The 16,087-nt window shown below is 47.4% G+C and overlaps 1 protein-coding gene across 1 annotated transcript; it reads left to right on the top strand.

Moving 5' to 3' along the window:
- Positions 1-960: 960 nt before the first annotated feature.
- Positions 961-13,704, top strand: LOC116999822 (2-hydroxyacylsphingosine 1-beta-galactosyltransferase-like). The gene is made up of 6 exons (XM_033066820.2): positions 961-1,070; positions 7,280-8,127; positions 10,842-10,981; positions 11,154-11,230; positions 11,609-11,828; positions 12,762-13,704. Exons 2-6 carry the CDS (start codon positions 7,282-7,284, stop codon positions 13,075-13,077), a joined length of 1,599 nt encoding a protein of 532 aa, XP_032922711.1. The 5' UTR covers positions 961-1,070; positions 7,280-7,281; the 3' UTR covers positions 13,078-13,704.
- Positions 13,705-16,087: the final 2,383 nt, after the last annotated feature.

Raw genomic sequence — 16,087 nt, 5'->3', positions numbered from 1 at the left:
AGCATATAGGAAGAAGAAAGAATAGGCATAACTGAAAACCCCTGTATAGATCTAGTTAAAATAAGTGATTTGTATGTCCCCTTAGATTTCTTCCTCTATGTGTGCAACGAAAAGAAACTTGCAGGTAGGTAGGGCATTGTGGAGATCTTGAGTGCTGTAACGCACAATTTAACCCCTTGCACTATGGTTATCTGGAAAGGGTGGGATGATTCACCATGTGCGTTGGAGTCTCGTGCTCTGTAACCAACACTCTTTGCCACAGCCTTCTACCTTGAACGTGAGGCTGTAGAAGATGTAATGCTGTCTGAAGTTTCAGCACAGGATGTAAAGAATGTCATTAGCCTTGCTGGAGATCAGCACCTGACTGAGCAAGTGCAACAACTGTTGGGGTGGGAAATGCTTTATGACACTCTCAAAGTGACATGTTTGACATTCCTGGGAAAAACTGGTCCTTTCACAAGATTTTGCAGCTACTAGCCATACTTAGCCTAACATCTCTGCTCTGCTGCAGAGGCCTGGTTTCCCAGTGCCACAGTGGTGCAGTTACAGCTGTTACTAGTGCTGGAACTGGACCAACAGGACATCCCCCTCTGCTGTGTGCTGGAACACTGCCTCACATCCCGATTCCCTTGTGCACCATCCTTTCCCTTTTGCTGTCCTGACGATCGTGTTCTTATTGCCCTCCTCTCACGGGGCTTCTGGCCCTGGGGGTGTCCGGGCAGCGGTCACTGGAGAGATGCTCTGACAGCGGTCAGACGCGCTGGCCGGGCCAGAGGCACAAGAAGCTGCAGCTGCCTGTTGAGGTGCCGGGGCAGCAGGCGCGGCTCTCTGTGCCCATCCCGTCCCTCTCTGGCCCCGCCTTCGTGCCACAGCCCGGACTCGGCTCGGCTCGGCCCGGGGTGCGGCCCGTGGGCCGAGGCTGCGCCGCCCGGCCCCACCTGCGCCCGCCGGCTTGAAAGGGGAAGGCGGGCGGGTGGCGGCGGCATCCCTCCCTTCCTCCCTGCCTCCCTCCCACTTCCCGCACCGCCGCGCCTCTCGCTCGGGCCGCGCTCCGCCGGGACTCGCTGCAGGTGGGTGCCGGCACCGCGCCGGGGGCGGGCGGCCCGGGAGGAGCGGTTCGGCAGCAGCCGCGGCCGGTGCTTCTCGGTGCTGCTGGACCCGTCCCACCGGCGAGGCTCCTCGGCTGGCGTGCTGCCCTGCCCGGCTGCCGTGCTAGGAGCGTTCTTTCGCCCGCGGCGTGGCGGGGTCGGTGGATGCGCGGGGGGCTCGGGGTGGCCGCGGGCGGGGCTGGCAGCCGCGGGCTGGGAGCGCTGCAGGGCTGGGCTGGGCTCGGCTGAGCTGATGGCACCTGAGCGCTGCCCGGCCGGAGAGACGGGGACAGCGACTCGGTCTGAATTCCCGGCTGTCAGCCTCGTCCCGGCTCTGCCCGGACGCGTATCTGCAGCCCGGCTTGCTCCAGAGAGGCTCGAGTTCAGCATCTGCTTCAATGCGCAGCACCAGAGCCTTGGCACACGGACACCCCTTCAGAGCGCTTTTGTATAACTTGCTTCATCTTCCTTTAGAAGATTAAATCTCAGGAGTATCTTCCATCTCCTGTTCTGCCTCCTCATCCTATGCAACCTCTTCAACCCCTGTTTACGGTAGCTCAGCCAGGTCTCATTCCTCTGGCGTGCTCACAGCGAAGAAGCTCTTTGGGTTGGTTGTGGGTTTCTTTTACATGAGGGCGTCAATTGTTTCATTGAAGATAAGACTCACCCCTAGCTTCTCTACTCTTGTAACTCTGTCAAATGTGATCAGACTTGTCTGTCAGGACTTTATCAGTCCCCATAGCTTTCTACACGAGATTTCTCAACCTTCTGGCACGTTAAATAACTTTTCTTTAAATGGGAAGACTCTTTTCCTCCCCATTCCTCTTGACTACTTCCCTAAGGTTTGGTGCACTGTATCTTCGCAGTTTTCTCTGCAGTCCAAAAGTGTCATACAAACAAAATTTCTTCTCAAGACCAAATAATTCTCTGCCCTGTCATGTGCTCTCACTTTGAGGTCTATGGCTCACATGACTATTTGGAAATGGCCCCAAGCCGTTCTTTCTTTTTCATCCAGGGATTACAAATAGTGTTCTGACTTGCTTCCACGCTGCAGACCTCAGACCACTCAAAAGGGACACAGTCTCACATCAGCTGCTTCTGTCTTACAACTGTGTTGTAAGCGAGGGAAAAAGGCTGTCCGGAAGAACTTGTTATTGCAGAGCACCCTGGTGTCACAAACCATCTCTGTTCCTTTCAGAAGACAAACAGGAAGCCTGTGGATACTGAATGGGGGAAATCTCACTTACTACCTAGACAGATTGAATGTATGATGAGAGGCCAGGTGGGGAAGCAGATGTGTGGTATCTGACACCATCACCCAGCTCAAGGTCTTGAAGATGTGTGTAGTTTCAAATACTGTGACAAGCTGAGATCAGATGTTTATTTCTTTTCTCAGTTGTTATGGACCACTATTTCCTTTAGTATCATGGTTCCCTGGCAGTGATCTATCATCTGGCAACCTCCTGCTAGCCCACAGATTCCCACCTTGCCTGTACAACTTCCATATAACTCCAATGAGACAGGAAGGATGTTGAAGATGGGCCAAAATACCAAAAGTTAGGAACTGTTTGGGAACTACATCAATCTTTGTCCAAAACAGATGAGTCAAAGCACTTCTAGTGTTTTGTGGCAGCAGTAGCACCAATGTGGTGAAAAGTATAAATCATTCTGATGCTGACCTGATCACTGCTGCGATTGTTCCCTTTGGGGATCTTGACTTCCTTCATTCTCTATGCTTGTAGTGGGCTGCCATGAATATGTAGAAGGAAAAAAGCTAGAAAGATATGTTGTTTTGAGTGGAGTATCTGTGCACTATTCAGCCTGTGTGCAAACAATATTTTAAAAAGCCCTCAGGGCTGTAGACTGACAGGGAATACTTATATATGAAGGGTTTTTTTCCCTTTATCATTGTTTTCTATACTAAAATACTAATGCTAGTATTGGTGTACTGTGATTAGTATACTATAATGCTAATATTAATATTTTAGTGTTAGTGTAATTTACCCAGGTGACTCTGGTTAAGTCAGAGTGATAAACCAAAACCAGAGTACAGAAGCCCACCAAGCTCTAGGCTGGATATGATTGATGGTTAAACTTCCTGTTTCAACCTGTGCTTTGTTTGCTTTGTACAGTATTGTATCCTCTAGGTTTTTACTAGGGATTCCTCTGAGCAGCCCCTGCTTGTAGTGCAACATCCTCCTGCAGTGACAAAGTTGCTCTTGGAGCTGCATACCTGCCTGCCTTCACAGTCTTGGCTTCCATAAATTAGCTGCAGTTAGGCTGGCTGTCATCAACGTGATGGTAGCAGATGGTCCTGTTTTTTCTGGATCATACCCAACAGAACAGGCAAACTTCAGTATCTTATTTCAAGAAGAGTTTAGACCATCCAGGTGAAGATATCTTTTGCTTTTGGTTTTCAGTTAATTCTGATGCTTTGTTAACTCCTGAGAAGTTTTCAGTGAAACCATTTCTTACTGTGGGCAAGAGCTGCAAAGAGACAAGGATGCAGGAGGGGAACTAATTCTTCCAGGTCCTGGGCAGGAACTAGGTAATATAAAAAAGAGAGTTATAAATGGCAGACCTTGCATTTGAACCTGTTCATAGCCCTTTCTTTGTGGGGTTCTTTGCTTACACTGCTCCCCATCAGAGGTTTTAGTACTTCAGTCTAATAAAAGGTATCTGAATTAAATTAGAGCTGTAGCTGTTCAGTTATTTCACTTAAGCTGATCGGGGTAATTTTCCATCAATAACAAAGCCATACCCTGTCAAACATGTTAAGCAGGACAAAATCATGGGACAAATTTCAGCCCAGTAAGTGGTTTCTCAGGGGCATTTCAGAGGGCTGTGCTGCCTCACTTTTCAGTGTCAATGCATTGCTGTGACTTTGAAAGTAATCTCCTAGCAGCTGAAGGTGGACAGTGTAGGGGGGGATGCTGCTGCTTGCAGTGACAGCCTCAATTTCCCAGTTCCTTCTTTTACTGAAGTGCCTGCTCTGCCCTGAATACTGCTGTGGTGAAACTTAAAACATTTGAGACATTTGTGGCATGGGCTTTCCAACAGTTCCCTTGAACCCTTACTCTGCCTGCCAGTGATAACTGTGATGTTAGGGGCATTGCTTTGACAAGCACTTGTCATGAAAACAGGGAAAGGTCTGTTCTCTCTCTTTACAAGCCTTCCCCTTGCAGTGGCAGGGTTATTTTTGCAGTATTTATGTCATGTAGCCACTAGGACTTCCAGACCACAAACAAGGAGATGGTTCTGTCTACTCTGCTCTCAGGCCTAGTGTGGGATCTGTCATTTACTGGATTTTGCACCTGTGACAAGGCACAAGCTGTGAATTCACCTTCCCCGAGAATCACATTCCTATGCCCAGGTGTTTGAAAGTTCTGTTGAAGACTACCTGCCTGCAGTAGCTGAGCTCCCATAGTCAGAGAGCTGGGCTGAGCCTGTGCTGCACTGGCCACAGCAGCTGCCCAGGCTGGAGGATCCTGCTGCAGAGCTCATGGAGCAGCTTTTTTATTCAGTGTTAGTAAGAGGTAAACTAGAGAGGTGAGCAGGTGGATTTTGAGCCTTTCCTCAGTTGGGCTATTTAGCCCTTGTCTAGGTCTGGGACTTCCTTCGACTTTGCTATCAACCTGAGACTGCAACAATGACTAGTTGCTAGACAAGAGACAGAGAACCCTTGTGCCCTTTTTGCTGGTAGTTAGCCTTCACTATATCGCAATAGCACTAAAAATCAGGGATTTATCTGGTGTATCCAGCACAGCTCTAGGACTGGAGCTATGACATGGGTACATTTCTGAGCATGGATAGAACAGAGATTATCTCTGGTGGTATTGAGCTGGAGTAGGAGAAAAGTCTCTTCCTGCAGCTTGGCATCCTCTCACCTCTTAGCAAGATTTACAGCCTCCCTTGTTGCTTGCACAGGGAGAAGAGGCTCCTGAGCCAGCACCTTTAGGGATTGCTCCTGATTTTGGAAGAGATGAAACCACCAAGAGCAGTTTGCAAGTCTCACTGTGTCAGCATCTGGCCCTGACCTGAGGGCTGAGATTGACAGCTTACTTGTCATTTGGATTTTGGTAGTCCCCAGAGGGCCCTGGCTGAGCTGAGGGTCTCAGCAATGTCTGGCACATAGGTTCATGGCAGAGCACAGTCCTTGCTGAAGATGGGTGACAATTTTTTTCTCTAAATAACTATACCTTTTATGTGGACTATTTCTTCATCTTTTTCTCGTTGCCTAATAAGAAAACACCCTACCCCACATACAAAACTTCCACTCTTCTTGGCACACTTACGTGTATGTATGACCCATTAGGTGCCCCAGGACAAGTCTATGCCTGCTTCCCTCCTTAACTCCCTGTCATCCCAGAGGAGATCAGGAGTACATGGCTGCCATCCTTCCCTTGCTTCCTGGAAGCAGCATGTGCTCCTGGATCTGCTGTGAATGTCATAGCTAAAAGCTTTACCTTCCCAGGTGTTGGGCAGGATAAGTTCCCTTTGGGCCTCTCAAGTAATCTGAGTACTAGACCAGCTTTGTGGGCTGTAGCTCTGTTGTGACCAACACTTTGTTACAGGACAGCCTGTTTCCTGCTGTTAGGGAGGCAGGATGCTGGGCAAATCCTTACTTTCCTTGCAGAGCTTATGCTTCCTCTCCTCCAGCCCATCACCTTTGTGTACATTCTCCTGGAGCTCTTGTTCTGTGGGTCCAATGACCCTCTTGGTATCTGTTAGCTTTTCTTGTGTTTCTTATCACTCGTGCAGGCACAGCCACACAGTTGTCCCACAGTGTGGGAAGGGTGGGAGTGCAAGCATTAGCAGGAATTGCCTTTGAAACAGGGGAGGGTCCCAACCAGCAGCTGCTCTGTTTCTTTCCCATATCCTGTCTCCACATGGGGCAAGAAAGCAATGGAGGAAGAACAGAGCAGTTTTATTCTCCTTTATCTGCACCCTTATGTGCTTAGTTTGGCCAGAGAGAGACCTGCTGAGGGTAGTCTGAAGATTGTATTTAGCAGAATCTTGTCCATTAGTTTCTTTCCCACCTCTTAATCGGTCAAGCACTGGTGGAGGGACTGTCAGAAAATTTTGTACCAAATTCCGCTCTACCACATCCCTGCAGCCCCACTGGGGCTTAGTGTGTGGGGACCATCCAAAATCCACTTCTGGTTGTTCCCATTGTAACTTCTTCCTCTTCCCACTGCTGCTTCCTAGCATGTCTGAACTGGGCTCTCAAAAACTACCGTGCTTCTGACTATTCCCAAATAATTATCACATAATTCTTCTCCTAAAATAATGCTAGGTGTGGGTGAGGCGCGTTTGCTTCCAGTGATGTAGCAACATCCCTTACACAACAGAAATCTTGGGTGTTTCACTAAACTGAAGAGGGGATGACGGCTTTAGGAGTGTGACTAAGGGGCGTCAGTGTGCCACAGGTGTTGCATGACATCTCTGGGATTGCTCTTTGGGTTTGCCTTCTTCTAGTGGATGAGTATCCTGGAACCTGCTTTCCTTTTCCCAGAGCCTCCCATGACTGATCCATACCGGAGTGTATGTCCAGACTGTTCTGTGCTCTCTGGGCTCCTCTCAGCGGGTCCTGCTGTGACCTGGACTTGCTCCCGCCCCATTTGTGCTGAGCAAGGTGCCCTGCCAGCCATGTGAGGGCCAAAGCCAGAACACACCTCTTGGCACTTCCACCAAGCTCTGCAGGTCTCCCTGTGAGCTTGCACAGACATAAAGGGCTCAGAGAGAACCAGCTGTTCTGGCTGGACAGAAATAAAAATAAAATCCAGCTGAGCTGGTTCTGTAGCGGTAATCAAGGACTGAGCAGTAAGTGTCCCTGCTGGTGCTGTGACCCAGCATAGCTCCTCCAGCCACTCACCCTTAGTACCTCTCTGCAAGTCAGTCTGCTGCTTTTTGAGCCTTAGGAGCATAGAGAAGAGGTTTTTTGGAAAACTCCTCTGATATCTGACTTTGGTTTTTGGGGTACTTTTGTGGGTGTGGTTTTGGCTTTTTTTTTTTTTTTTTTTCTTTTTAATAGGGCAAGGCAAAATGGATGGGGAGGGATGGATACCCAGTGAAGAGCTCCAGATTGCTCTCCCAGCTCAAGAGTCCTGGCTTGCAGCCACAATCACAGCTGTTAGTTACTGAGTACATGACAGAGATACAACATTAATGGTGTGTTTGTCTCCTTGCAGTGATGAAAATGATGAAGGTGCTACCGTGCCCTGCTGCTCTTCTTTTCCTAGTGACTGCATTCACTGTGGAGCCATCTCACGGTGCCAAGGTGCTGATCATGCCCACCATAGTCTTTGACAGCCACTTGCGAGTGTTCATGCGGGTGGCAGAGGCGCTGACTGACCGGGGCCACGACCCTGTGCTGCTGCTCCATGAGGGTCGGGATGTGGAAACCTCCCTGCCTGGATTCCGTGTGCAGAGGTACTGGGGTACCTTCAGCACAGAGAGCGCAGATGCCTGGGTGCAGGAGAAGATAAAGCGTGTCTTTCAAGGGAAGATGACCTCTCTGGAGGTGTTTTCATTTTTGGAGAAGTACCTGGAAAACTGTGACCTAGTACTGGGAAATTCTACCCTTCTGCAGAAACTCCAGTGGGAGCACTTTGACTTGCTTTTGGTGGACCCCAATGAGATGTGTGGATTTATCCTGGCCCACATCCTGCATGTCAAATATGCTGTGATTTCCACTGGTTTCTGGTTCCCAGCAGAGATCGGTGCCACCTCCCCCATTGCCTATGTCCCTGAATTCAATTCCCTGATGACAGACAGGATGGGCTTTTTTGGTAGGACTTGGAATCTTCTAGTCTACATAATCACTCGTGTGGCTACAAAACTGGTCATCCTGCCCAAGTTTGAACGTCTCATGGAGAAGCACAGGGTGGAGCCCAAGACATCCATGCTGGACCTTGTTCATGGAACTAGTCTTTTCTTCCTCTGTAATGACGTGGTGTTGGACTTCCCCCGTCCAACGCTCCCCCATGTCATTTTCACAGGGGGAATCCTCGCTGAGCCTGCAAAGCCCCTTCCAGTGGTAAGTGCAAGAAAGCTTTGATCTATGATTGCACATCAACTGGGGAAGCTACTTAGTTCAGATCTTCTTTGGAAGAACCTTGTAAAAGTTCTGAAGCCCCAACTGTCTGGAAAACCGCTGTGTTTTGGTGCTTGTGGGTGCATCAGTGAGACAGAGAACACTGAAGGCTGTCAGGCTGCTGGGAGGATGTGGAATTAAGTGGTCCACTCTGAACTTGGATTTGGCCTCACTGTCCATGTAAAATGGTGTGTGGAATTCCTAAGATAAAAGTGTTGCCCCTGAGACTTGATAATAAATAATTTGTTTGCTCCTGTGCTGAAGTGGAAATGGAAAGAACAATTAATCTTCTTTTGTTTCATCACTGATAGGTTAATCCAGAATTTCCTCCTTTGCCCTATTTCCCAAAGAGCATTTCTGCCCTTGAGCTTGTGGTCTTAGGGGAGAGCTAATAGGAGAGAGCTATTCCTGTTCCTTCATTAAGTTCAGTGCAGAATCCCAAAATGTGGAAAACTGAAGGGCATCATCCCCTTTTTCACAAGGTTCAGTCCTGAAAACTCCTCTCAAGGCTTTCTCCAGCCTATGCCTCACTAATCCCAGGAATAAATCCAGAGGGACAAGGTCCTAAAGCCTCTGGCTGAAGGCGGTGTTGGAGCAGAGTAGGACTTGTTTTACCACTTTTACAAACATTGAGGGGAAATAAACCTGGATAGTGGAACTTGGGCAGTCAAGATGTCCTGACTAAGGGTCTGAAATGGAGATTATAAGATTTCAACATTTAAATTATAAGAGGCCTGTCAAGATCTCTGGTGGCAACTTTAACTGATGTTGTGGATGCCAATATTTTTCAGTTAAAAAAAAGTGAGATCAGGTGCCTTAAAAAGAAGCTGTCCAGGTGTGTGTGACTGCACATGAGCCTTGCCCACGTGGCACGGCCTGCAGGTAATGAAACGCATGTAGGGTGCTCCGAAAGCTGTGTCAGAGGGTGGCTGCCTCACAGCTCTTGCAAAACTCTGGCTTGGTCCAACCTGGCCACGTACACACCTGCCTTATAAAGAAGGGAGTTGTTTGCAGGGGAATTACTCATGTACTTCCCAGCTTCCAGAACAGACCCCAGGGCACCTGAGGAAACAATGATGGAGATAAGTCCGGAGCCCTGCAGTAGGTGATGGCTGTCATGCTAGCAGGTAGGCATGTCTGTGTCCACATCATGGGATGCCAGCAGAGGAGAGAGCCTCTGTAGGTCTAGGTGTACCTTATAGAATGTCCCATCTGAAATGTAATTAAATATTTTCCTCCTATTCGAAACACGGTGGTATTGATTGCTTCTAATTAGGACTTGGTTAAATATAGGTATGTATTTGAGAGAAAGTGAGAACATTTGGTGGTCAACCATGCTTCCCTGGCAACTTCAGTGCTGTTTCTGAAAGTTAAATGTTATGGCCCAATTATAATGGATGACATAGTCATCTGGTTTAGGAGTCATTGTACTTTTATTTAGAAAAGGAAAGCCAGCACTTTCTCTTCTGTAACAATTTCAGTGGTTGTACTGCTCAAAGGATGTGAAACTCAAAAGAATGGAGAAACCAAAATATCTCTGTTGTAAACTTCTTGATTCTTGGATTGTTTCAGGGCACTCTAAGCATTTCTGAGAAGATAGGCTTGAGTCTCTGAAGCATACAACAAAGGAGAAATATGCCTGGCGAGTAACACTAAGATGTGCTTTGTAACTCTTTTGTACTCTTATCCCCTAACTTTTAGACTGCAATTAATATTCTGAATTAATCACTCTAGTTTTCTTTTTTAATAACAGATTTTTTTTTTTAATTCATGTTCTCCTACATGTTTATTTTAGGAAGTATCTATATTCAAAGATGGATTTTTGTTGAATTTCCCTAAAATGCTCCTGACAGGAATACATGGGAAACTTGAAGCAAGACAGAATTAATAATGAGCAATAGACTCGGCCCAGCCTGGCATAAGAGGGAATAGTCCATGTTTGCTTCACAGCAGCTATGGCTGCTGAGTTCTTCTCCCTTCTACCTTCTGGATTTGGTTGAAAAAAGTACAGACTGTGTTATAGATACAGAACTGTATATGTGGCATTGCAGGTAGCCTCTAAATGAAGGGCAAATGGCTGTGGGTTTTAGTGGTTGTAGCTATCAAGGATGGGTAGAAGTCTCCTGTCAAGATGGCAAGACTTCCTGCCACCTCCAGGAGCTTTTGACATTGGAGAGTTTGTATGAACTCTCCAGGAAGAAGTTGTTCTTGACTGTGATGTTTTGTATCAGCCTACATCTAGAGACCCTGACAGGCCTCCTGTCTTAGTGGTAATGGGAAAATAGCCTTCCTCTTTTTACTACAATCTCCTTCTCTGCCCTGGCTGTTCCTGTGTAGCCCCTCTATTTCCAGAACCCTTCTTGTCAAAGAGTAATTGTGTTACCTCCAGTGCAGGAGATAATGCTATGAAATGCAGGTTTTGGACACCTACCTGCAAACTCCTGAGACCAGCAGGTGCTCAACTAATTTCTCCCTGGCTGGGTACAAAAATCACAGTGGTTTTAGAGTTCATTGTGTGGTGAAAACCATGTAGCCTTGTGCTCCAGGTGGACTTTGCTTCATCTTCTCTGTGGACAGCTTTCTCCTGACAGAGGCAAGAGTGGGAAGGGCCTTTCTGCAGCAATACTTCAGGGCAGCTGTGTGTGTTTTGCCCACAGGGTCTGCGTCTCTGGGTGGAAGCAGCAGAGGCAGGTGTCGTTGTTGTCTCCTTTGGCATCGGGATCCGAGCTCTTCCGGGCGATTTGGTGGAGAAGATGGCTGGTGCATTTGCTCGCCTCCCACAAAGGGTGGTGTGGAGGTGAAAAGGGAACGGGATTCATTCTCATTTGAGTTGGATGAAAAACAATGTTGAGGGGTGATTTGTTTCAAATCACAGAATCTGCTTTCTGTCTCTTGATCTGATTGAATTTATTATTGTTCTCTGTGTGTTTCTCTTCTCCTTTTTTCCCTTCTTCTGTCTCCTCCCACAGATATTTTGGTCAGAAGCCAAAAAACCTGGGTGAGAATACGCTGATGATGGGGTGGCTGCCCCAGAATGACCTGTTAGGTAAGACTGGGTTCTGTGCATGCGTGTGCCACTAGCAACACCCCTGGAGTTTAGCCCAAACCACAGTAAAGGCACATAAGGATAGCAGCACCTCTGTGGATCTAAGTCTGTTGCTTCTTGTGTGTCTGATCTGTACAGAACATGATCCTCATCTAACACTTGCTTGAAGCTGCTTGGCTCCTATTTGCCTTCTTCTCCAGGCTCTGTTCAGCAATTTTGGACAGCCAAAAGCCAGATGTATCCCAAAGGGAAGCATCCTTTCTGCTCAGCATGCCTGTTTTTCCCTAAACAAACATCAACATTGTGTGTTGAGGAACCTGCTGGTAGCCCTGTTGCAACATGGAAGGCATTGACTTGCTACCATTTCTTTATCTGCAGGGCACCCCAATGTGAAAGCTTTTGTCAGCCACTGTGGGATGAATGGTATATTTGAGGCAATTTATCACGGTGTGCCAGTGGTGGGATTTCCTTTCTATGGAGACCAGTTTGACATCATGACCAGAGTGCAGGCGAAGGGCATGGGTATCCTCATGGACTGGAGCAGAGTAAAAGAAGAGGAGCTTTACCAGGCTGTCATTACAGTCATCTCTGACCCCAGGTGAGGCATCTGGAAGCATCAGGCTCTTCCTCTTCCTTGGGGCAGACAGTGTGTAGGGACCAGTCTTTGTGTTGATCCCTATACCGCCTGTGGTGGCATCTGTACCAAGCATAGTTGCAAGCATTGCTCAGCTGACCATGTGTCAGTGCCTCAGAATCCTTAGATGCAGTGCAGGAGGAGATACTCCAACATTAGCTGCCAAAGAGTGTGATCTAGTCCTGTTTGACTGACTGTAATGTTCTCAGAAAGTTTTCTGAGATGCTGGGGAACAGACCTCTTCTCTTAATGCCAGGCTGTCATCAGGGAGTGAGATCACAACCTCCCATTGGGACCTTCCTGAACTTGTCCAAAAAAACTTGGCTGTAGAAACAGAGAGGGAATTGCAGGTAATGCTCCGTCTGCTTCTTCTGTCAATCATATACTCTGTTTTTTTCCTAGAACTGAAGCAGGGACAGAAAAGGGGCACAGGGCTCCTGTTTTTTAATGGGACATGTGCAACTGCTGTTTTTTGAAATGCTGCATGAGAGCTTGATTTTTAAAACATTTTGTATTTCTTACCTATTAAGACGTATTGCAATTTGATACCTGGAATGGTTTGGCCACTCATCAAGTGTGTAACTTTTGCTTGATGTTGGGTGAGGTCTTAGGGTGCAAACTCCCCTCAGAAAATACCATACACATTGAACTCACTGAACAGGTACTTGCAAGCCAAACTGTCAGTGTTGTTAACAAAACACAAAGTAAAATACACTCTGGCTTATGCCTTCGTGGCTGGCCAGTGCCATCAGAGTCGCTTTCAGAAAAAGAATGGAAGAAATTTGCCCCTTTCCAAGGTATAATTTGGGACTTGAAAGCATCACTGGATGTCTCAGGCCACTTCTCACGTGTGAAGTTTCTGTCAAAAGGTAAATGTCTTGCCATCTTCCCTTGCAGCTATAGAAAAGCAGCCCAGCACATCTCAGCTCTGCACCTGGACAGACCAATGCACGCTCTCAACAGGACAGTGTACTGGCTGGAGTACATCCTTCGTCACGATGGGGCACCCTACCTTCGCCCGGCTGTCTACGATCTCTCCCTGTATGAGTACTTCTGCCTGGACATACTGGCTCTTCTCTTGCTGTGTCTGGCTGGTATTGGATTTGTTCTCTACAAATCTGTGGTCTGGTGCAGAAGGAAGGGGGCCAGCCCTGTGTATCAAAACGGCAATTGCATGAAAGGCCACTTCACAGATGAGAAGAAATTGCAGTAGTGGCCACTATGTTCCAGGGCATATCCCATCACTGTGAAATGAACTGCTGCTGTGCCAAGAAATGTGTGGCATGCAGGCACAGAGAGAGGTGAAAGATCTGCAGGTATGGATGAGAAGAGAAGGGGAGGGAGGAGTATTGCAAAGGCCTGTGTCTACACCTCTGTGTACAGCACCTGTGGGCGGGGGGGTGAATTCAGGCGTGGGTGGGAGCACTTGGCCAGGATGCTGGGAATGGGGCATAGGTAGGTAGACTTCCAGGGAGGAGTGCAAGTTGTTCTCTTTGTATATTGCACATTGGTTTAGATGCTGGTGTTGCTCTTCTGGCTTTTTGGATCGTGGAGGCTCTGGAGGTAGGAACAGCATTTCATGTGCAGCAGACACCATTTCTCCTCTGCGTTCTTACTAAGAGCCCCAGGAGTCAGGATACCTTTTTGTGCAGATGAAAATACCTGAAGCATAGCTGTGGATTAGGAAGGGCACTGAAAGTATCATCTACAAGAGAGAAAAATTGGCCTAAGTTCTGTGGATAAATATTGTTCTTCCTGCTTCAGTCAACACTCTGCACTCCAGTTTGTGTTCGAGCTAAATTATTATTTTTTAAAATAAACTTATATTCTTTCTCCCGTGTGGCAGTTCTCTGGTCTTGGTTTAATGTGAACCTGTGATTCCTGTAACAGGAAGTTATTCAAGCAAGATTAAAGTGCTTTTTCCTTCTCATTACTGCTGCTATGGTCTCCACAAACCTCCATCAGCAGTTTTTTGGCCTTTCTGCAGGCTTTCATGTAGTGCCTTCCCTCCTCTGCCTTCATGTGGCACACACCCATGCCCATAGCATCTCCAAGCCTGTGATGAAAGAAAAATCTGGAACAGAAGCACGTGCCAGGACCACAGGACCAGCAGCCAATAGCTCAGAGGCAATGGGCCATACACCACATTTACAGAAGCAGCACGCTTTGCCCATTTCTATGTGAACAGACAATACTGTTGCCCCACTTGGGCTGTGGTATGGAGTGATACCTGATGTGTTTTTACTCACCCTGGACTCCAAGGCAAACATAACTGTGGTGCAATTGCACAACCTGTCCACTACCAGTGTCCCACACTGAGGATCGAGGGCTCTGCTCCATGCTCCCACTGAGGCCATTGCAGTGCTGGCAAGAGCTGAGAGTAACCCCACTGCCACAGCTGGCCTCACTGGTGGTTCTAGGCTCTGCTCTCTCTTGCTGTTCCATGTGCGTTTCTTTCCAGATGAAAGATATGTTACTACTGCAGTTTGGCTGGGCTCCTGGGCTGCTCTAGGCTGGGATAGTGCCTGGCTCCTCTGAGGCCAGGCCGTGCTGTCTTCCCTCCTCAAGCCTCAGCTTGCAGAGGGGCTGAGGTGAAGGTGACTTTGGATGGCCCATCAGCCTTGCTCTGTAGCAGCACTTTGTGGTTTCATGCCCTCTGAGCTGAAGCTGTGGAGTCCCTAATGGTAGGAAGAGGGAGATCAGAGCAAGGTGCTAATAGATATTTGGGGGGAAATGGGCATTGTAGGTAGGTAATAGGAACACTGTCTGCCTGGCACCTTTCTGTCTTCAAGTTGAAATTAAGAGGTTGATAGGATTTGGGTTTTAGATAGAAAAGATATTGCCACAAATTTTCAGCATTCCTGCCTTTTTCCAGTTGCACTATGGTGACCTTGTTGTCATTTCCTAGCAGATGAATTTGGACAAGGGGGTGGAGGTGGGGCATTTTGTAATCTCTGAGGTGGAAGAAGGAGATCATTACTGCTGCCTACGTGAGAGTTTGGATGTTTAGATTAGGCTGAATATAGGAAGAGAGTTGGCAAGCTTGCAGCTTGGTGACAATGTTGGATTGTTTTGAACTTGAAGAAAACAGAGGGAGAGGACAAACACACCAGGTTTGCAAACTGGTGCACCAATGGAGGTAACATGGCCTGTTGAGGACAGAGACCTGCACATTGCTTTGTTTGCAAGCAAAAGAACAGAGAGAAATATTTGAAACCCAAGAGCCTTTGGTGGGCGTACAAAAATGTGAGTCTATTTTCCCACGATTCCTCCTTGCTATTCACAATTTCAAAAAGACGTTCATGCAAGCACCACATGCAGCATTAGCATGTCGTCTCCTATCAGATATGCTCTTAACTTCTTGAACTTCTCATGGCTGCTCTCATTCCCAAAAGTATTGCACAGTTAGGAGGCATGTCTATCCAGGGAGTCAAGACATATATACAGTCTATTAAAATGTTTCCAAAGTTTGGTAACAACTCTTTCTAATGGAATAAAGCACTAACCTGGATAAGGACTCTGTGAGTAAGAAGAGGGCATTTAAAAAGCACCCCTGAAGTAAAGACTCTTTCCTAGGAAAAGCTGTGTACTGGCTTAGAAACTGTCAGGAGCCATTCTGTAAGTTATAAGGTGATTTTATAGAAGTATTTGAATACACTCATTAAAGATGAAGGCTCCTCTAGCTTTTCCAACTTATTTCTGCCCTCTGTAAATCTTTTCCTAATAAACACATAGCTTTCTCTCTACTTTACTCCTTGTTATTCTTTCAGTATTCAATACAGAAGGAAAGTGTAGCAAGGCCTTAAGCTAGTTATTAAGTTAAATTAGGAATAATGAGAAGCCTGATACACACATTAAAAGCCACGGTGGGGGAAGGGATGTAGGTGAGCTTTATCCTTCATGCAGCTCTGCCTTCAGCTTGGTGCCTGATCTCTGGGCACCATGCCTGCAGTTACTAAATGCCCTCCCTGTCATAGGTACTGAGGCAGGCACGCAGGGCTGTGGTGTAACTTGGGATATTAAAAAATTGAAACTGTGGCTTATGAGGCAGCAAGCAGGGAGCAAGCTTTTTTTTTTCCTTTTTTTTCCCTCAAGCAAAAGTAGGACGTGAGTCAATACTTTTCAGAGGACTAAAGAAGCCTCACCCAAGAGCTGCAACCTCAGCTGAGCTGTGAGCAAGACCAAGCTGCCTTCTGCCCCTCTGTCCTGCTCCTGGCAGGGTC

This window comes from Catharus ustulatus, chromosome 8 (genome assembly GCF_009819885.2).
Source record: "Catharus ustulatus isolate bCatUst1 chromosome 8, bCatUst1.pri.v2, whole genome shotgun sequence".
In the NCBI taxonomy this organism is placed as follows: domain Eukaryota; kingdom Metazoa; phylum Chordata; class Aves; order Passeriformes; family Turdidae; genus Catharus; species Catharus ustulatus.
Note: the sequence above shows the minus strand (reverse complement) of the source record. Positions and strands in the feature narration are given on the sequence as shown.

Excerpts from the sequence above, each read along its gene's own strand:
- LOC116999822 (XM_033066820.2), top strand. The coding sequence starts at position 7,282 with ATGAAAATGATGAAGGTGCTACCGTGCCCTGCTGCTCTTCTTTTCCTA. Across the intron at positions 8,128-10,841 it reads CTGCAAAGCCCCTTCCAGTG|GGTCTGCGTCTCTGGGTGGA; the intron begins GTAAGTGCAAGA and ends TTTTGCCCACAG. Across the intron at positions 11,829-12,761 it reads ACAGTCATCTCTGACCCCAG|CTATAGAAAAGCAGCCCAGC; the intron begins GTGAGGCATCTG and ends CTTCCCTTGCAG.